Source organism: Propithecus coquereli, unplaced genomic scaffold (genome assembly GCF_000956105.1).
Source record: "Propithecus coquereli isolate 6110/MARCELLA unplaced genomic scaffold, Pcoq_1.0 Scaffold507, whole genome shotgun sequence".
Classification (NCBI taxonomy): domain Eukaryota; kingdom Metazoa; phylum Chordata; class Mammalia; order Primates; family Indriidae; genus Propithecus; species Propithecus coquereli.
Genome location: NW_012150919.1, coordinates 904,303 through 926,746, shown reverse-complemented (window position 1 = coordinate 926,746; position 22,444 = coordinate 904,303). Strand labels below are relative to the sequence as shown.

The 22,444-nt window shown below is 47.8% G+C and overlaps 1 protein-coding gene across 3 annotated transcripts in view; it reads right to left on the bottom strand.

The window, feature by feature from the left end:
* Window positions 1-3,808: 3,808 nt before the first annotated feature.
* Window positions 3,809-22,444, bottom strand: part of SH3GL3 (SH3-domain GRB2-like 3) — a 137,619-nt gene continuing 118,983 nt past the window's right edge. For 2 of the 3 annotated variants that reach the window (XM_012656528.1, XM_012656527.1), the window contains exon 9: window positions 3,809-4,470. In XM_012656528.1, the coding sequence (XP_012511982.1) occupies window positions 4,265-4,470 (206 nt within the window). In that variant the 3' untranslated portion in view covers window positions 3,809-4,264. Of the gene's footprint in view, window positions 4,471-12,637; window positions 12,833-22,444 lie in introns of all 3 variants that reach the window. The other variant, XR_001137997.1, reaches the window with a different exon arrangement.

The following is a 22,444-nucleotide window of genomic DNA, read 5'->3' as shown; positions in this document are numbered from 1 at the left end:
CTCCACGGCCTCAGGAGTGATGCTCAGCCGGTGCTGGCGGTCGGTGCCCATCGGCACGGCCAGGGGGAGAGCGGATGCCCGGAAACGTGGCGCAGACACGACGGAACTGTGCGTAGAAGAGCCGGGTGAAGGGAAGACAGTGGCTGGTGCCACGTTGTGACCGACCAGATGTGTGTGACGCCATCTGGTTGGGGACTCTGTGGGGCTGGATCCTGCTGTAAGCTGAGGCCACTAACCAGGGGAAGGACTCGTAACTAGACACGTCCACTCACACCAGGTCGTCATCGTTGGGTCTCCTCTTCGTGGCCGTCAGCTGACAAGTCCCACTTGCACTCCTTGGGAGTAATCTAATGAAACTGCTAAACTTTTTGGTTTTTTTTACTTTTCTTTTCTCTTTTTTTTTTTTTTGTGCTTATCACTGTAGTTTAACCTATAGCTTCAGTGACTGTTTATTTCCCAAACAAGATATCAAAGTGTATCACAGGCAATGAAAGTGGTCCTGAATTTTCCCTTCCCTTTGGTAAATTTCTCATGTGACTACTGGAGAATAAAAGCTGACAAGGCACGGAAAAGGGTGACTTTGTGAACGTCTGTGGCCAAACACGCGTCCTGAGAAGTAGCGTAGGGGACAGTGAGGCCCTTGGGTGTGGGGGGAAGATTGGGCTAGGATCCCGCCCTGCCACGTAATAACTGTGTGACTGTGGACAGGGGACTCAGCCTGGCTGCGCCTCGGTTCCCTTGTCTGAAAAACGGGCACAGGGTCCACCCCAAGTGTTGTTTATTCACATAAAGTGCCTGGAACGGCGCCTGGCACAGGGCGCGCACACAAGTGTCAGCTACTTTTATCGTATTACTGTAAGCGCTGAACGTACAACTGATCTGAGAAGGTGTGTGTAGCGGCCGGAGCGAAAGCGCGTTGTCATGAATTCACCGACATGCCGTGGACTCAGAATACGGGGAAGCCTGGCTCAGGCCACCTGTTTCAGGTATTTGTTACAAACATCCGTGAACAGCGGCGCACTTCCAAGCGACTGGGGTGACGCTTACGTGGGCAGTGGGGTGCAGCAGACAGTCGAGCTGGAACTCGGCCTGGTTCCACTGCACTTCACAGACATGGCGCTTTTTACGAATTGAAGGTTTGTGGCAGCCCCACCTCAAGCAAGTCTGTCCACACCGTTCTTCCGACAGCCTGTGCTCACTTCCTGTCTCTGTGTCACATTTTGGCAATTCTCGCGATAGTTCAAACTTTTTCATTGTATCTGTTATTGCGACCCATGATCGCTGATCTTCGATGTTACTGTTGCAGCTGTTTGGGGGCACTACGAACCACGCCCGTGTCAGACGGTGAACTTGATCAATCCATGCTGTGTCCACAGACCAGCCATCCTCTCTCCCTCTCCTGGGGCCTCCCTAGTCCCTGAGACAACAATATTGAAATCAGGCCACTTAGTGGTTTCTAAGCATTCAAGTATAAGAAGAGTTGTGTGCCTCTCGCCTGAAATCAAAAGCTAGAAATGATTAAGCTTGGTGAGGGAGGCCCGTCTAAAGCTGAACCAGGACGAAAGCTGGGCCTCTTGTGCCAGTAGGTGCGTTGTGAATGCAAAGGAAAAGTGCTTCAAGGAAATTAAAAGTGCTGCTCCAGTGAACACGGGAATGATAAGAAAGCGAAACAGCCTTTTGCCGGTGTAGAGATTTAGTGGTCTGCATGGCAGATCAAACCAGCCACAACGTTGCCTTAAGCCAAAGCCTAATCCAGAGCAAGGCCGTAAATCTCTTCAATTCTATGAAGACTGAGAGAGGTGAGGAAGCTGCAGAAGAAAAGTCTGAAGCTGTCAGAAGTTGGTTCATGAGGTTTAAGTAAAGAAGCCGTTTCCATCACATAAAAGCGCAAGGTGAAGCAGCAAGTGCCGTAGCAAGTGATCTAGAAGATTTCGCTCAGATCACTGACGTAGGTGGCTGCACTGAACAACGTACACTACAGGCTATTGGGAGAAGGAGCCACCTAAGACTTTAACAGTTACAGAGAAGTCAGTGCCTGGCTTCAAATCTTCAAAAGACAGGCTGACTCTTGTCAGGGACTAATGTGGCTGGTCACTTTAACTTGAAGCCAGTGCTCATTTTCCATTCCACAAATTCTAGGGCCCTTAAGAATTATGCTAAATCTACCTCTGCCTGTGCTGCATCAGTGGGACAAAGCCCCGATGACGGCACTGCTGTTCACGGCGTAGTGTACTGACTATTTTAAGCCCACTGTTGAGACCTACTGCTCAGAGAAAGATCCTTTCAAAACATTTCTGCTGACAGTGCACCTCATCAGCCAAGAGTTCTGATGGAGATGTACAAGGAGATTAACGTTTTCATGCCTGCTAACACAACACCCCTTCTGCAGCCCATGGATCAAGGAATGATGCCGACTTCCAAGTCTTACTATTTAAGAAATAGAAAATGTATTTTGTATACATAGGTGGTAATTCCTTTGACGGATCTGGGCAAAGTAAATTGAAAACCTTCTGAAAAGGATTCACCATTCTAAATGCCATTAAGAAAATCCATGATTCATGAGAGGAGATCAAACTACGCACATTAACAGGAGTTTGGAAGAAGTTGATTTCAGCCACGGTGGATGACTTTGAAGGGTTCAAGACTTCGGTGGAGGAAAGAACTGCAGATGAGGTGGAAAGAGCAGGAGAACCAGAATCAGAAGTGGAGCCTGAAGATGTGACTGAATCGCTGCAATCTCGTGATAAAACTCATGAAAATCTCATCATGAGGAGTTGCTTCTTACGCATGAGTGAAGAAAGTGGTTTCTTGAGATGGATCTACTCCTGGTGAAGATGCTGGTAAATGGCAGCAAAGGATTTAGAATATGACGTCAACTTAGTTCATAAAGCAACAGCAGAATTTCAGAGGAGACCCCAATTTTGGAAGTAGTTCTGTGGGTAAAATGCTATCAAGCAGCATGGCAGGCTGCAGGGAAATCTTTCGTAAAAGGAGGAGTCAATCGATGCAGCAAACTTCATTGTTGAAATTGCCACAGTCACCTTCAGCAACCGGCACCCTGGTCGGTCAGCAGCCACCACTATCTGGGCGAGTCCTTCCACCAGCCAAAAGATTGTAACTCACTGAAGGCTCAGATAATCGTTAGCATTTTTCAGTAATAAAGTGTTTTTTAATTCAGGCATGTACATTTTTATCACACATTTAATGGACTATAGCATAGTGTAAACATAACTTTTATATGCACTGGGAAACCCCCAAAATTTGTGTGACTTGTCTTATTGCCATATTGGCTTGTCATGGTCTGGAACTGAACCTGCCGTATCTCTGAGGTATGCCTGTCCCTGGTCGTGTGATCCTGGGCAAGCCATTCAGTGAGCCTCACTCTTTGCAAATGGGAACTAATGCCTGCCCCTCCCCCATAACTGGAATGTCGTGGACCCCAGTGGGCCAAAGCACGTGACAAGTGCATGCGCTGGGCAAGGCCGGTGCTGGCGCACTGACCCCGAGTGACCACGCTGCTTCCTCAGCATGCGTAACAGGACCTGCTCGAAAAGCCTACCCAGTATTTGGCAGCAGCAGAAGCTTGAGTTGGGCTCATCTATAAAACCTGAAAGTAGGTGGAAGGGTTTTCTGTCCCCCAACCGTTTCAGGTGGAAACTGAAGGCCCAGCTCACGCCCGCTGACGTCGATCAGGAGCTACCACCTAAGATCCGTGCTGTGAGCCTCCGGTCAGCCGTCTGGCCTGGGAGGGTCTGCAGATGGAAGGCTGTGCTTAAAACTCAATTCGACATTAAAAATAATCAAGGCCTTTTGCCAACACAGTGTCATGTTTATTGGGGCTATTCACAGGTAAGCTCAAAATACAATGAAGGGAAAAGACCAGATGCCATCAGTAATGTCAAGAAACAAAATATTGAGCATTTCTTAGTTTCAGACTTTGCATTCCACTGCAGCCGAGGAATATAGGCAACTGGCTGACATCATAACTGCAGTGGGTGTGGTTTATTTTTAGCAACAGGAAGCACATACATTTAACCAATGACTTTTAGGAGAATAAGCAAAAAAGAAAACTATATTTTCATGTAGCTAGGGCAAGAACATCATTTATACAAATTAAATCGATACAAAATACATTATAAAGAGAACACACATACAAAAGTCATTAAGTTGGTCAGAGAGCAAGGACGTCACAGAACACACTGAGGGAACACCGGCGTGAATTCGTTTCAGTTATGAAAGGATGTCCACAGTTTTTGTTACACGTTTACTGAGGTAAAGGCACGATCACTTCAACATAGTTAATGGGGAAGAATCCAGACTCCCCGTGTATCATTCCTTCATACCAGTTTTCATCTATCTGATTGGTTAACGTAATGATGTCCCCTTCTTTAAATCCTAATTCTCCTTGGTTTTCTGGCTCAAAGTCATAGAGACCACGGCAGCAGGGCTGGTCCATGGGAACGTTAGAACCTGTCCGCACGATATGGAGACAAAAAGTACAGGTTAACACGAAAGTTAGCCAAGGGAAACTGGAAATGTGGAGAAGTTTGGAGACCATTAACAGCCGGCCCCGGCTTCCTTCCCACGGCAAGGCCGGCTCCACCCAGCTCCCCGAGCTGTCTGTGGTCTCTGGCTCTGCCCACTGCCCTCGCCGACTTCCTGGGCCCGGCGTCTGTCCGCAGTGCTCCCGGGCAGAGCCCCAGGCCCAGCCGTCTCCTGCTTGTGCTGCGGAGCCCTGAGAGAGGAGGGGGAACCACACGGCCCAGACCCGCCCTCAGGGAGCTCCCGGGCTCTCCAGGGAGACTGGGTAACACAGGGGAACATTTAAAGAACAAACATGAGAGGGCATCACTCCTGGCTCGCAGCTCTGAGGAGAAGGGAGGCCCTTGGTGGTCAGAGAGATCTCGCAGAGCTGGTGACCAGGAGCCAGGCCGTGGCAGGACGTGGGGCAGGAGGAGAGGAACCAGGCCAGGACAGAGCAGAACATTTACAGACCAGTCTGACGTCCCAGGAACGTCATGACGTCCCTTATTATACCAAGCCTGGGGTTCCCAGAATAACATTACAAAGTTTTTTTTCAAAGCTAAAAAACATGGGCCGGGCGCGGTGGCTCACGCCTGTAATCCTAGCTCTCTGGGAGGCCGAGCCGGGTGGATCATTTGAGCTCAGGAGTTTGAGACCAGCCTGAGCGAGAGCGAGACCCCGTCTCTACTAAAAATAGAAAGAAATTAACTGGACAACTAAAAATATATAGAAAAAATTAGCCGGACATGGTGGCGCATGCTTGTAGTCCCAGCTACTCGGGAGGCTGAGGCAGGAGGGTCGCTTGAGCCCAGGAGTCTGAGGTTGCTGTGAGCTAGGCTGATGCCACGGCACTCTAGCCCCGGCAACACAGTGAGACTCTGTCTCAAAAAAAAAAAAAAAGCTAAAAAACATGGTAATTGTAAGAGAAAAGAAAATGCATGCAAAATGGAGAAAAAGCTGTAACCCATTAACCCAGAGATAACCAATGTGAAGCTATCGGATTCCAGAAGTCTTTATGAATTTGTGCATATATTTACATCTAGTTGTTTTTATAAAAGAATCTTCTTGTACATGCTATTGTGAACATCCTCCCAGATTACTTTTAGTGACTGGCCGGCTGTTAACTCTAACGACATAAAAACATTCCGCTAACTAATCTCCTATTGGACGGTGAAGGCCCTTTCTTCTTTTTCTTCCTTCTTTCCTTCGTTCCTCCCTTCTCTCTTCCTTTCTTCATTTCTTCCTTCTGTCTCCTTCTCTTTGAAAAATAGCTTACACATAAATATCTACACATGTGCACAAATAATTCCTGAGGATAAATTCCTAGAAAGAGATTTGATGGTCACAGGACATGAATTTTTTCCAAGACAGTTGACATTTACCGTCAATTCATTTTTCTATCATTTTCTTAAAAATTTTAGTAGCCTTTTATCTACAAATATTTGTGCTTTATCTGTCACGTTTGGTACAAACATTATTCCCAGTTATCTTTTTCTTTTTTCATTTTGTTTTTGGAGTTTGTGCTGGCAATGGGGCAGGAAGTGGGGTTTCTGTTTGGTTTTGGCATCTGTACAGAAATTCAAAACAGTATAAGCAGTCAGATTACCCAAACTTTTCATTCATGGTGTATTCCCCAAGATCATATATAAATATTCAACTAAATTTTATTCCGGTACTTTAATTTTTTTTCATGTTAGAACTTTTATTTTTAATCCATTTGGATTTTGGCAAAAAGAAGTAAGGATCTAATGCTTAAGCTGTTATACCAACGTAATTTATTAAATAATTCATCCCCTCTCCCCCGATTTCAAATACTATTTTTATCTCTGTCATATAATTAATTATCATGGGCACTTGGATCTATTTTAGGATTTTCTATTTTGTTCCGCTGATTTATTTCGGTCACAGAACTGTATCGTGTTAAATATTGTAGCTTTAAAACAAATGTTAATAACCAGTAAAACAAGCTCCTAGTCATTGCTCTTCTATTTCAAAATTTCCTAGCTATTCTCATGAAATCATTTAATTAGGTAAACTTTACTATCAACTTATCAAGTTCTCCCACAAAAATCTCTTTTCAGTTTTGACTGGATCATGCTCTTTTATTCTTTGATTATTAATAAGATTAATTTTAGGAGATTTTTTTTTTTCTGAATGAGTGACCACGTGAAAGAACCACACTGGTCCACATATTATGCTTTTATTCTATGGCTAGATTGAGTTTGTTACTATATTTAAGGTTTTTGCATCTGTATTTAAAAGTGAGATTTTGTTTTTGTATTCCGGTTAGGTTTTGGTATCAGACGGAAGGTAGCTTTATTTAAAAAAAATGAACATTTCTTCTCTTTCTATTTTCTAACATATTCACATCTTGAAGATTTGAAGAAAAAGAAAAACCTGCCCCAAACTAGACCTATGGATTTCTGACGGGTGCTTTCCAGGATAGCTTAGGACAATGCCTTAGGACAAGTGTGTCTTGGGAGGACACAGGGCCACCTCACCGCAGTTCTCTACAACCCCTAAAGGACCTCAGCAGTTCCCACAGTTTCACGAAAAGGAGCCAAAGGTGGGCTGAGGGGATGCCCAGGTAGCCTCCTGGCTAAGTGAGATGATGTCCCACCCAGAAGAGGCTGGGGGCATGGACCACTGAGGAGGCCAAAGGGAGATGTGAGTGTCTCTAAAGATGGGGCTGGAAGGAGCTAACCCCACTGCCGGAAACCGCGCACGCCATGTCCATGGGGACCACCACGGAGAGAGGCCATCACAGTAGACAGGACCAAGCCATCCAAAAGGAGATCAGGCAAGTCCCACACCATCCATAGCTGCTGCTTACGCAAAAGGCTCTTCCAGGTTCCATTCTGCCGCCAACGCCAGCAGAACTGGGTCTGGAGAAGGCAGGGGAAGTAGCGCCCCAGAGCCGGCCCCGGCCAGCCCTGCGGGACCTGGCCTTTCAGAAGGGCGCGATCCTTCCCCGTGACTGAAATCTCTGACCTATTTGATCTTACTCCTGCCATCCTATTTGATGTTTTCCATTTTATATGATTATGAAACACTTTTTTTCCCTCTGGACTTCAAGCGAGAGTTGAAACATGTTTGCCTGGAGGTTATGTTCCTTCCTCACCACGTCTTTTAGCTCCAAGGAAGAAGAGAAAGTCAATTTGGGTATTTCTGCGGCTGGTCCACTGAGAAGCACTCTTGTCCTGGGGAGGGGCAGGGAGGTGGCAGCACTGTGGCGGAGGGAGCAAAGAGCTGGGGCAGGGGAGTTCTGCTATGAGAGGGATTATATTCTATTTGTTTCCACAGCTTGAAATTCACCGAGTGGCGCCCACCTCTCTGACTGACGCGGGACTCCTCGAGCGCCACCCGACTGCTAGACCCTCCTCGGCACTTCGGCCATGCCTGGTGGGAGCAAGCGCCAAGCCTGGACCCACCAAGGAGCTTTCACCAGTGAAGTTCCCCAGGTCGTACTGCGGTCCTAAGGCAGCGGTTCTCAACTTGGGGGCACAGAAACAGCCACCGCCCAGGTTGAACCCCAAACCAATTAAACCAGAGGCTCTGGCCATGGGACCCGACATCAGTATTTTTTAAGTTCCCCAGGTCCTTCCAATGTCCAGGCGAGGCCGAGACCCACCAACGCAACGGACTCTGCTGCCTCCGTTTTCTCTTCCCAGAGCGTGGAAGTGCTGCGGCGTCTCGGCTGGAGACGGGGAAGGGGGTGGTGGCGGGTTCTCTTTCCTCTGCAGGGAGGCTGCTCCTTGCGTGTGTTGACTTACAGGTAGGTCGGCCTTTTAAAATCTGGACCCACCTGCAGTACGACCTCTAGGATCTACCTGATGTTTCTAGCATCTGATGGCTCCTTTCGTGACAGGCCCCCAACCCCTGCCCAAGTTTGCATATTCTTCCTGCCATAATGAGGAACATTGGGAAGTAGAAGGATTCAAATATTGGGGCTTAGTTCATTATTTCGAATTGAACAGAATAACATGCGATGATTTCAGACAAAGCACTGGGGACCAGAGTGTTTACAATGCAGAACTTTCATTTTGCTCCGGCCGTTCCGTGCACATCTGGGCAGGCAGGCAGGGGCTGGGCACGCACACTCACAGCAACTTGAGCCATGAGTCAAAGTCAATTTTATTAATGTATAACTGTTTAATGTGGATTATAAAAATGATTAGTATTCTCTTAGCATTTCTCCCACTACCAGTTTTTAGCAGAGAAGGAGTTGAGTGCCAAACCACATGGTGTCTCGGGAAGCATTTCCTTGAACACAGTGTTAACGCTGGAACTGAACCTGGCAGTCCTCCATGAACCCGCCCCTTTCCAAGAGGAGGTAGAAATGCCTCTGAGAGGTCACAGTGGCCGCGCTCCAGGGCTACTGTCCAGCCAGAATGAGACACAGGGCTCCAGACCCCAAGCCATGACCCTCCTTGCTCCATGTCACCTCTTACATGATCTATGACATAGCTGAGCTTGCCAAGACATTGTGTAGGCTGCCACACTGACTACAGGGTCCCTCCCGTTTACTCTATAAGCAAAGACCAAAATCCATAGCAAATGGCAGGCATACACTTGTCCAAGGCCACCACCTACGTGTGCACACATGTGCGCTGTCTGCACACACACTGAACAAATCGGGGAGAAGACACATGACTCACTTCTCACTTCATTCATTCTGGGCAAGGGACCGCTGCCACGTTGCCCACTTTGATATTCTGAGAGCTGGAAAGAGACCAGCGCTCACGTCACACTCCATCAGCAAATAAGCCCATGACAGGGCACCTCTCCCGGAGCACGCAGTGGGGAGACCTGCATTGGAGCTCCCTGATTCCAGTATGGCACCTGGCGCTCACGCCCGCCACACTGCGCACAGCGCTGAGCGTGGTTCTCAGCAGGCCGGCCCTTGATGAAGCCACACGAGCCGGAGCTGGGACGGGCCGTCCGGAACTATACCTGCAGCAGGATGATATTCTGAAATATCGGCGCATTCTTCATTCTGGGTCATTTTTGTTGCCTAGGGCCCTCAACCCAGTGAGCTGTGGCCTCCTTTCCTCGAGCGGGAGGGTGGACATGGACATGAACAAAGCTGTCAATGTTTAGCTTTTAAGTTCCAAAATGATGCTACTGCAGTTGTAAAATGTTGTGAAAGCCAAGGCTTTCAGGCTTTCGTGCCAGAGCCAGGTAGGCTTTTATGAGATTTGAAAGAGAGCGAGCGAGAGAGAGAAACTACTGGGTTCCAAGGAACCAGAGCCTGAAGAACTCAGAGCCTAGAGATTTTATTACAAGCCGTGGAAAGGAAGGGGCTGTTTCCTGCCACCCAGAGAAGAGATAGAAGTTCTTCCTGGAGGCAGGGAACGGCGAAGGGGCCTGGAGAAAGAAGAGAGTGGGCAAGAAGGCTGAACCGCTCCCGGATCTCATTCTGGGGCCGGGGCTTAGGCCCTACCTGCTGCTGGCACCGAGAGAGCAGGCTCCCCATGCACTCTGCACCCGCACGGCGGCTGCAGTTCAGTGGAAATGGTGGGGTGCTAGAATGAAGCAGGGGGGCCTGAGAGCCCCTGGCTCCCACGAACTGAGAACAGACCCCCCCAGTCCCAGCAGGAGGTGAGGAAGTGCTCTGAGAGGCTGGTGAGGCCAGAGGTGGCCTGAGGGTGGTTACGCAGGGCTGGAATGCATAGATTTGGCAACCCAGAGGTGGAGGAGGCTTGGCCACAGATGTCAGCAGATCCCAGCCCAGCCCCAGGCCTCCTGTGACAAGTCACCCCAGCAGTGGCAGGAAGTCCCTTCACCTATAAAATCCCCCTGTACTCAGGCAACATCTTGGGGTAGACAGGTGGGAGGCAAGAACCTCTGAGAAAACCAAGAGCCCTGATGGGAATTTCAGCTCGGAATTGATTGTGTTCAAATCCTGATCGCCTAAGTAACAAATGGATTGTCTACACTCTCTATTGGAAGAGACTACGTTACCTTGAAATGGCAAGATTATGTTTTTTTCCACCATTAGAAGAAATGGAAAAAAGATTAAATTTTCTTTCTTTCACTTTTTTTTCTGGTCAACAGTAGAAATGGAAAAAAGATTAAGATGTTTCCACCACTGGTCTAAATGGAGGCTCGTAAGTGAGTTCAGTTTAGTTAAAGAGAAATAAAGTTTCTGCCCACCCGAGCGACAGTGTGTGAATTTTTCCTAGACATAAACGAGAAGTCCAAGTCACCGTGGATGGAACCTCAAGGCCAGCACAATGGGCTACATTTCCTTGGTGGCATCTTCCCAATGTGCTAGACACGGCATCTCCAAGGTGCCCGAATGCCTAGTTCCCACCGTCAGAAGTCAGCACGTCTGCTGGAAACTTTTCATGAGAAAGACGGGCCCTACCCAGTGTCCCATCTTTGTTAACAACCACTCCTTTCCCCCTGTGGTCTTGCAGCTGCTCTCGTCCCCCGCCACCCCCTGCCCTCTGACTTCCCGTGGTCGGCACCTGAACCCACGCGAATATGCGCACACGAGCTCCCGGCCCTGGGCTGTCCGGGGAGAACCCCCAGCCTACTGCTGCCCTCCCCGCGTGGCCTGCGCTTATTTTCTTTTCCTCCTGAGACCTGGCTTCAGCGTAACATGAGAGCAGAGGTGGGAAAACACTGTCTTCCTTGTTAAAGTGCTGAAACAAAGATTATTTTAACAGAGAAAAGGGAATGTCCCTGTTAAATATTTATTATTCAAGCTCTGTTCCACACCATTGGGAAGAAAAAGAGAGAGAGAATGAAGGAGAGAAAGAGACCCGATCACGAGAGTTTTAGGGTGGCTGGTCAGTAAGTACTGTATCGGCAACACACGATAGGTAGGGAAACCGTGTTTCCCCTAAAATAAATTGCACTTCTCACTTGGCCATAATATGGTCCAGTTTCTAACAATATAGGGTCCCCTCTTATTTTAACAGAAGGAAAATTCTTTGCTGTGGCTCCCAACCCCACTTTTTTTTGCCCACGTCCCTGCTGCAAAGGGTTAGTGGCGTGCACGGAAGCGCTGAGCATTCTGTTCAGGTCGCGGTGGTCCACGCCCACGGTCCCCAGCCCTGCTCAGCTGCAGAGATGAAACAGTAACGCTCGAGGAGCTCTAGTGGTTACCATGCGCTGGGACAATACTCTAAGTGCCTCAGAGGTATTAATGGACTTAATTCCAGAGCAATCCTATGAGCGGGTGCCGTTCCCCCCAATTTGAGGGGTGGAGGAACTGAGGCAGGCTGAGGTTTAACGCAGTTAAGCAGCAGTGCTGAGATTCAGCCCCTGGCTGGGTCTGGAGTCTGTGGTCCTGATCACTGTGTCACTTACCCCCTCTGAAAATCAGCAGCTTGTGGGTTTATCCCCAGTACATTTCTGAGCCAAACCCCACCAAGGGGGTGGCCCGCCAGCTGGGCTGGGAATGAGCTTTTGGGTCCTCAGCTCAGCACACCCCAGGGCGCTCCCAGGCCTCGGACGGCTCTAGGAGCACTCTCGACCCGAATCCTACCCGGTCCCTGGCCTTGCCACTAACGCTGAGGGATGTCCTACGGGCGCTTCGAGTCTGTCCTGCCTTCCTCGGCCTGAGCTCCTGCTTCCAGGTGAGCAGCTCGAGGCTTCCATTAAAAACAGCGTCTACCCCAGGTGGCGGACTGGACACCAGGGTGGAAACGGCATCGGAAGGGACTGACATCTCTGCAGCCCACCCTTCTCCTTCTCCCTCTCCCTCTCCCACCCCCCACCCCCCGTGCCACAGGCCAGGACCTGGAAGCCTGTCCCCAGGGGCTCCCTTCCAGCTCTGAGAGGCGAAGGTGGAAGGAGCGTCAGCGGGGCAAGGGCACCTTTCTATCTGTAGCACTAAAAATCACAGCTCTTTGGCTGTCCTTGAACTTGTTATTTTCAGACCTCGAAAGGATCCCACGGTCGTCTCTCCTCCTTTGCAGGCCTCGACTTTGGGGCTGCACGACCTGGAAGCATTTGGTTAGAGCATCTCCACTGAAAGGCAAACCGCGACCCATCCCCACACCTATTTTGGGGTGAAAGGGGACGGAGAAAGAAGTAATTCGCACAACTGCTGTCACCATGAGTCCCGTACAAGGTACGGAGTCTCCCGGAAGCTACTGACCTGAGGAGGGCTCTTTGTCTTTTAGTAAATGCCCCAGACTGCTGTGCCTTTTGAGTTTTTGTTCCTGCTTTTTATAGTTTTTCTCTTGCCTCCCTTGTAGTCGGGCTGCGACCTGTCACCTTTTCCCGCTGTCAGTGGGCCTTCCCGAAGCAGTCCCCGGGCCTTTCTAATCTGCTGGCTCCAGTCTGCAGTAGGCTGGGAAATCAGACAACCGATTATGTAGCATCAACCGCTGCTGCATAGTAGGCTCTTACTCTGTAGCAGGTACGAGTCCAGCACCTCTAATTTACATGATCTAATTTAATCCTCAGAATAATCCTGTGCAGTAGGGGTGATAATCCCTGTCCTTTAGATGACGAAATTGAGACCCAGAGCTATGAAGTGACACAGAGCCAGGACTTGGGCTTCCCCCTGACTCCGGAGCCCACTTCACCGACAGGCCTGCAGGTAACACCCTCCTGGCTGGGTGGGCTCATTTTCTGCTCACTCCCAGGTCTGAAGTCTGGAAATCCAAAGGCACCCTCATTACTCAAGCTAGCCACAGAGCAGCTCAGGAGTGGACAGGAAGGCTCCTGTTAATGGGTGGAGTCAGCAGCCCACTCAGGAATGGGACCCAAGTTTCCTTCGGAAGCTTTGGTTCCATAACCCAGATGACCTTGAGATTTGACTGCACCTGAACCATCCCACCAGACGGTCCATCTCCTGCCATGGTGGGGCAGGAACCTGACTGAAACTTCCGAGTTCGTTTCTGGTTCAGACTCGTTCTCAAGCACTCCCCGAGGGTGGGTGTACTCTGGTCGGCCGCCGTGCTCACCCTGGGGATGCCGTCTCTTCTGAATTAGGACGAGCACAGCCGGTGCAAACTCCCTTCGAAAGGTACCATTCCTTTTTTCCAGTCTAGAATCTCAAACTCTTGTAGCAAAATTCTCTTGAAGCTAATACCTCCCCTTACCTGACCCAGGCACAACATTGGTGTGTAATTCTGATAATACCACAAACACCATTTTGTTCAACATCTCTACAATATCATTTTTGCCCACTGGAAGAGCAGCCTGGTCGGCAACTTCAGATCCTCGCGTCCTCTCTCTGCATTAGGTCACCTTTGGGTTCCGGTGTCCGTATCTGCAAATTTTAAGTCTTAATCTGTGATGGGTCAGTAAGAAACCACAGAGTAAAGTCTAGTAAAAGTCTGCAAGCTGTTCTTCTAGAAGTAACAGCCCTGTTTATCCACAGGAGATGTGATTTATTGAAATTACTTGTCCATGGAACTCAAGCTCAATCATTACAATCGATAAAAAATTAAGCACATATGATTTGTTTTAACCTTAACACCAAATCCTCCTCAATTTACATAGGTCCTGTTCCATGGGTTTAACTAATAAAGTTGTGTCCTCCGCCTTACAAAGCCTTGACTTGTGTACTGAGATGTCTTTTGCAGATTCCTCAGAAGCCACGGCCCACTTATTTATAAAAACTTCCCGGGAGGTGACCCCTCTGTTACCACCAGGCACAATGTGTGCGGGTCATTTTTCACTCTGAGTTACGGGGAAAGGGAAAGACAAATGGTGGCCTTAACCAGAGGTGGCTTTCTGGTGGCTGGCATGGGGACCCACCTGCAGAGAGGACTTTGTTCGGCCTGTTCCTTGCTTTTCACAATGTGGACTAGTTGCCAATATTTAAAAATCACGAGATTTCACATAAACGTGTGGTTTATGGCTTCTCCTGAAAAGTCAGAACGGCTCGCTGCTGTGAGCCCACACTCCTGGGCAAAGGCACCTGTGTCAGCCACCCGCTCCAGACGGAGCAAGTGCTTCCTGGTTGGCTGCAGACTCCCCTCTCCCTGTCGCGCTCCTGATTTGGAGATTTGGTGTCGGCCATTTATCACCGGCCTCGCACTATTGTCTTACACTTTCCCTATGTTTTTTCTCATTCCCAGATCCTGGCGTTAGAGTTTGCACTTGCAGCCACACCCATTGCACAACTCCAGGGGGCGTCATTCATGCGGATTCAAGCAAGGCCCCCTGGAGCTGTGCTGCATGACAGCACAGGGTAATCCCTGGAAACAACTGACTTCTACGCTACTTTTTAAACAAAAGTGTAAAAATTAATATTTAGATGCTGGCATTTAAAATTTTAGCTTATAGATCCAATGTATCATTAAAGAATATATGTTAAGACTTTAAAATATGCCACATTTGAGACAATTTTAGCTAAGTAGTATCAAAATGCTCACAACTAAGTTAGAAGTTACGTCTTACGGCTTTTTGAAAACTCTTTTTACAGACTATTTAGAAGAATTACAGGAAACCGTCCCCTGCAGTGAGAAAACCTTCCCATCCAAAGCTTCCCTCAAATTGGAAAATAAGAGGACTCTTCCCTCTTCCCTCATCAATGGCTACTGATCAACAATAATAATCATAGTTTACACTTTAATTTTTTTAAAAAAAATTTTAAAATACAGAAAATATAAATGTTCAACCTGTCCACTTTCAAATTATTAAGAATGCTAAATACTCATAAAAGATAAACATTGCAGCCATAGAATTTAGAGCTAGAAAGTACCTTGCAATGTATTAAGTCCAACCCCTTCATTTAGGAACAAGTTCAAATCGGTCCAGAGATGTTAAGAAACTCACCCAAAGTGACACAGCTAAGGAGTGCCAGAATCTGAACCACAACACGGGACTGTTCTTTTCTTGTTTATTTCTCCCTTGTCACTACCCCTGACTCTGAAGCACTCTGGACGATATACGGAAACGGATCTCGGGGAAGGCTGGTGGGGGGGCAGGAAACAGAAGAAAAGTGGGGAGGAAAGAAGAAAACCCAAAGGAACAACCTGCCGACTAAGCAATCGCCATCGTCGCTGCTCTGTGAAATTTTAATTTCCTCTGAGGAAATTTAGATTAAAAATGCACATACTCCTACTTGGTAAAGCTCGTCTTCTTTAATTTTCAGACTTCACATTTCACTTTGGAATAAATGTTTATTTTCTAACGTAATCCTGGAGATCCTGCTCCAAGGAGGGCAGTGACTTAGGCCCTAGAAATTATTTCCGAGCTGCCTCAGAAAGGGTCAAGAAATTTATAAAAGTCTCTTTTATACCTAAAGAGAGTCAGGACGTCTTAATACAAGCCGTTCGGGAGATTTATTTCACCTCGCTCTGACGCGTCCTAGCACACACTTGGAAGCACATTTGCTAACTAACCTCAGGCTCCTGCGTCTGTAAAGCAGACTCCGGTTTGGAGCGTGTTAACCCTTAGCTAGTAGCGTTAGAGAAAGTGGCACCATCTTAAAGAATCTCAGCGAAATTAAAAAAAAATCCTCATTAAAAAATGAGTCGATAAAAAAATGTAAAATATACTGTCTTCTAGTTTTTTAATTTTTAATTCAGTTAAGTGACAACTTGGGGCCTGACAATCCCCAGAGCGTGGGGAAGACACTTGTGCACAGAGCACAAGTTCTACACTATTTCCTTCAAGGCCAACAGCTTTCTGGGAGCTACCCAGGCACACATTGCAGCTCAGAGACTTTCGTGGCTTCTTCTTCCCTCTGGAGACAGAGGGGCAGCTTATGCTGATGAAGCAGCGGGACCCCACTCACAGGCCTGGGCAGGCAGCTGCCGTCCCCAGCCAGGCCGAAGTCGGACCTGTCTGCAATCGTCCTTTCGAGAGGGGATTCTCCCCTCCTCCACCGCTGGCGCGCTCGATTCATTCTCTCAACCACCTCGGAGATTATCACGGATCCCATCTCGGTCCCACGACGCAGTCTGCCTAACTGACCTGCGTTGTTTCATCTCTCTCCCCTTTTCCTCTTTAGAAAGAAGAAATGATGAAGAAAATGTTCTTGGAATTCATTTCTGGCAGAGGCTTGTGAGCTTTGCTTTAAATTGTTAGTGAAATGCTTGACATTTTTCCTTCACTTTATAAACATTATGTGCAAATCATTCAGAATCCTAATGGAAAGTAATTTCCCATTAATGCAGGCTATGAAATGCCATTTTCTTTTGAAACTGTGCCTCAGAAACAAACAGTACAGGACCCCTTTACACTCGCAAATTCCAGCCACAAAATCGAGGAAGCCTGATGCTAGGTGTGTGACCAGGACTTTCAGCGCCTGCCAAGGAAACGCAGAGAGGCAGAGCTGAGGACGGGCACGGGCAGACGGCAAACAGCGGCACCCGGTAGAGTCTGCGGCAGCGGAGAAGCCAGTTACTGGACACTGGGCCTCCTGACACATCTGTGATCTCTGGCTGAACATGGCCCTTCCAACAACTTAACTGCCTCGGGACAGAGCTACTGTCCAAGCAGGAGGGGACGAGAGCACTGACACGCACGGCCTGGATGAGGAAGCCAAAGAACTCACTGTCCTATCAGTGTTTTCTTCTTCCAAGTCAGATGGATACGGCAGACTCCCTTTGCGACTATTTGCTGACCACAGAGGCCCTGCGATCACGAGTCTTGGAAATAGATCATTCCCAATGTTCTTGAACATTTCCTAACATTCCTTCAACATTTCCAATATTCCTTCTTCTTCTTTTTTTTTTTTTTTTTTTTTTATTAGAGACAGGGTCTCACTCTGTCGCCCCGGCTAGAGTGCAGTGGTGCTCCTGGGCTCAAGCAATCCTCCTGCCTCAGCCCCCAGAGTAGCTAGGGCTACAGGCAGGCGCCACCACACCCAACTAATTTTTTTAAAATTTTTTTGTAGAGAGAGCGTCTTGCTATGTTGCCTAGGCTGGTCTAAAACTCCTGGGTTCAAGCAATCCTCCCACCTCGGCCTCCCAAAGTGCTGGGATTACAGGCATGAGCCACATTGCCCAGCCTCTAGTATCTCTTCTTAATGATACAAAATGAAATATCTATAAGATAAAGTATCAAGCTTTGCTACTTACTAGCTCTGTGACCTTGAGAAATCTCATTTAACATTGCTGAGCCTCCACTTACTGATCTGTAAAATGGGGATGAAAATAGTACCAGAAATGTACATAAAGTATTTAGTACAATATCTATCCCATAGTAAATACTCAGTAAGTATAGCTGCTATTATCATTATATTACTACTTAATACTGTTTTATTTTTTATTATCTCTTCCTTGCAGTACTGTTATAAGGATGAAATGCATTATGTACCTAAAGCATCAAATATCATAGGGCAGACTGTAGGCACTCAATGCTAGGTCCCTACGCCCTTAAGTGATACTTTAATCCAAATCCCTTTTCATTTTTACAGTGCTCAACACTGCCCACACTGTCACTCTGAGAGCTTACAGCAAAGGGAGCTGAGTTCTCCCTGTGGCAAATGAGAGCGTGGTGTCTTGGGAGCTTGACCTGAAGTGCCGTCTCCAAGAACCAGCCTCTGCTCGGATGCAAGCAGGCAGGGCAGAGACGGCGGGCAAGGACGGAGCCCTGGAGCCCAGGCTTCTGCTTCATTCAGGTATAATATATGGGGAGGGGGCCGAGGTTGAGCTCATTTCCAAGTTTTTAGTTTATTAGTTTACACTGTTGAGCTTCTTTCTAAACAGAAATTTTGAAGTGGCTTACAGTTACATCTGTATGCAGAATAAAGTTTTTTCAGACCAGAAGTAGAAAGCTAAAGCCCTAAAAGGAAGGGAAACAATGTAATTTTCATCCAAACAACAGAACCTTTGAGATGAAAAGGGGGACACTGTTAAAAATTACTCTAGAGCAAGAGACATATCCCGGGACTGCCCCAAGCCAGGCAGGATGGGTGGGTCCCCCCGGCAAAGGGGCGGGAGCGGCACATGCTCCGGCTGCAGTCACTCACATGGTGCCCTGCCGGAACCTCTGGTACTGAGCTTCCTGGCAGCCAGGGCAAGTGGAGAACATGATGGGGTGCATGGTTTCTTTAAAGAAGGATGTACACCTGTTCTTCAAGAGCCATTAACTTTTCCCACTATTAAATATACACTTTTTGGTTTATTCAAAATACAATTTAGAGACTATCTTAAAAAAAAAGAAAAATATTGCCCATAATCCTACCTTTTAGCCTGGTATACATGCAGATATAGATTTACAAAGTTGTAATCATAGTGTACTTGTAAAGTTGTGTCTTTCTTTTCCACTTAATATCATACTCATAAACATTTTTGGTTTCATATAATTTCCATATGAAAACATTTAAACAGCTGCACAACATCCCATTTGATATGCCATAAATTACTTAGCCATTATCCTACTAATGACAAATATATGTAAATAAACATGGGTCATCGGGTAGTTCCCATGTATAACTTTTTTGTTTCTCTAGATAGTGCTGTAACAGATAGAGGAAGGTGCTTTGCTTAAATTATTTCTTTAGGATACATTTCCAGGAATGAAGCCACTGAAATTTTAAACATTTGTATTAATTTTGATAGACACCGCTAAGGTGATTTCCCAGTGAGTCAGGCCAGGGGGTGGCAAACCATGGCCTGTGAGCCAGGTAACATCTGAATGGAACAGAGTCGTGCTCATTCATTTACATATTGTCTGTGGATGCTTTTGTGTGCTGTGACAACATAGCTGAGTAGTTAACAGAGACATGAAGCCTAAAATACTTGTCATCTGGCCCTCTACAGAAAAAGTTTGCCAACCCCTAGGTTATCCCGACGTAAGTGCTTACGCAGCTTTTGGGAATATACCTGGTATGACATCCTAACAGAAATGAATTCCGTGGAACCCTATAGAAGGCACTGAGTAACAGAACAGCCATTGTCTCCCACAACAAATGTGTAGTAAACAGATGTGGTAGAGATGACAAGCTGGCCGCCAAAACCCACTCTTCCCTTCTTCCGCGAAACATCATTACAGGTAGGATGTGGCTCTCCGGCTCACCGCCCAGCCTTTGCGGCTAGATGTGGTCTCGTGGCTCAGCTCTTGCAGAGGGGTGGAAATGAAAGTGATGTAGCCACTTCTGGCTCATTTCCTTACGAGGGCATCTCTGGCCCTGGACTCCCACCCTAAACCTGTCTTGTTTGAACCACTGCCATCTTGAGTCTCCCTGGAACGGCAGCTACTATTCCCTAACTACCACAGAAACTGGTACCAGAAGTGGGGTGTTGCCACAACAAACCCTAAATGAGTGGCCCTGATTCAGCGGGCAGCGGCGAAGAGGAAATGCGTAACAGGCACGAAAGCCGGCAACCCGTTAGATTGTGGCCAAACAGCTGGTAAAGCTTTGCCCATGGTAACTCTGAAAGCCGACCACACACCAGCAGCTCCGAAGAAAGCAGCTGGATGTACCAGAATGTTAGTATGTTAGCTGCTTCTTGGTGGGTGTAGCAAATTATTATAAGAAAGACAAGAATGGCCCAGTCTGCAAGCAAAGATAAAAGGGAAGAGAGAAAGATCAGAGGTCGGGTCCCCACACATTAGACAAGCGAACTGCTTCTGTGCCACAAAGAACAGGTCCTCTTCCAAAGCGTTCTCAGAGACTTCCTTCAACCGCAGGAACTCAGCTTCGTGGGAAAGACTAAATGAAAGGTGTGCCTTCCCACTGCAGGCTGTGGTTGCAGAGCGCCTCAGGGGAGCCCTATAAGCTAAGAGAGGGTGCGTGGGGTTAGACGAGGAAGGAAAGAAAGCAAGCAGGCCCAAGAGCTACATGTAAGAAGGAACCTTGAATGTGATCGTGGGCGCATGGAGCTGCCTGGGAGCACACCGATCAGAAGCTCAGTAAGTTTTTAAGAAATCAAGTCGTGATAAGAGGTGCAAGCCCAACCTGAAAACACCTGTGTCTGCTGAACTGTGGGGAACCCACAAGGTCCCTGGGCACAAATGCCACAGAAGGCAGCCCTGCAAAGCCCACTCCCAATGTGACCTGGAAGATATAAAAGACTTCTGAGAGGACAAATCTAGGATAAAGGACAAGGGAGTACCCCCCACACCGGAGAGTAGGACAAAGGTCTAATCCGGAAACTTCTCCACGGCCAGGGTAGGGGAGTCCCTGACATTTCTGCCCAGCAGACCCCACCGTCATTATGGACTAGCGCCTGCTGTGCGTCCCCCACTTGTGATGGTCTGAACGCGTGTGTTCCCCAAAGTCCACAGGTGGAAACCTGATCCCCAATGTAATAGCACTAAGAGGTAAGGCCTTTAGCAGAAGACTAGGTCATGAGGATCAGTGATTTAGGAGATGATGAGGGCATGAGTAGGATCGATGCCTGTAGGAAGGGGCCTGAGGGAGCCTGCTTGCGCCTTCTGCCATGGGAGGACGCAGCCAGAAGGTGCCACCTACGAGGAATGGGCCCTCGCAAGACACCACATCTGTCGGCACCTCAATCTTAGACTTCTCGGCCTCCAGAACTGTAAACAATAAACTTCTGTTACTTATAAGCCACTTGATCTATGGTATGTTGTTACAGCGTCGCAGACAGACTGAGACATCCCTGCGACTGGGTCCCGGCTGCTGAGCTAGAGACTGCGCTGCCCCGTTGCTCTGCCACTCGGTGTGGCTGCTTGGTTGAGCTCTCGTCCCTGGAATGTGAGTGTGTCATTTCTGCCGTGCTGGCTTCAGAGGACACGTCTAGCACAGACACTTGTTCCTTCTCCCCTTCTGTCTGGCTGCGGTGGCAAAACTAGCGCAGCAGCTTGGAAGCCGCGTGATGAAGATGGCCCAGACCCTGGGTGCCCCACGCACAAGAACCCCCCAGCTGCTTGGAATATTCTCCCTGGAGTGTGGCACGCCTGAGGACATCCTATTTTACATCTGGGTTTGTGGTTTTGTGTTTGTTTTTGAAACAGAAAGTAGTGTTACCCTAATACAATACAGAAGTCTCCAGAGAACTGTACCTGAGTATTCTCTTGGCACTGTTTAAATAAAATTGATTTTATTTAAATAACTTTCAATGAAATATTACCTCAAAAATGTAAACTGAAAACTGGTACCACCTGCTATAAAGACACTGTAATCATGAAAATAATTACAATGGAAAATGGACAATTTTATTAAATTCAAGCTGGGTACATTCTGCAGTCTGCAAATGGCTCTCAATCTGACGCCTGGCCCCTCTGTTAAAATTGGACATTAAAAATACTGCAGCACAAAACTGTGGCTTACCTCCTTGGATTCATAATGACTAAAAGAGAATTGAAAAAAGAATATTTTCACATGATGCCATTCAAGGTTGTTTATGTCTGTATCCATTCAGCACCTAAAGCCATCGTGGGCACAGCAGCGACGCGCCCGGTGGGACACACGAGGTTGGATGTCTTACGGGAGGTTTGCATCAATAAGGCAGATTGAGTACAAGAATACGGCCTTCCTCCCATGTGGCAAATCCCCACCAACTATAAAATAGGAATTTTTAAGATTCCAGATAATGTTGGAAAACAATAAGCATGGCCAGTGGACCAGACATTACGAGGAACACGAAGACTCTGTGAAAGACGGTGGAAAGCAGTAGATGCAGCAAACCGAGCTTAACACGGTTCCGGAAGGGGGTGCCGCGGAAGTGGACTCTGAGGACGCCCTGGCTGGCCTTCTGGGAAACAGCAGCCAGGAGAGTCCCCCCACTCCCCAGGTCAGTACCGAGTACCTGGGCCACCAGGCAACCCTTGGAAGGAGAACTGAGTGTGAGAACCGGGAACAAAAAGTCAAGGCAGCGCCACGGGTGCCGGAAACATCCGGAAAACCAGACGCCAGTTCCCTTCACGCATCAGAGCATCCCTTCTCCCTTTCGCCCACAGAAGGCAAACTAATAAGGACCCTTAAGAAAGGGGTTGTGCACAGAGCCAAGAATCACCAACGCCGGATGAGAAACATCACGAAGAAGATACCAGATGGCAACACTCAAGAAGGTAAGAATTAATAGAG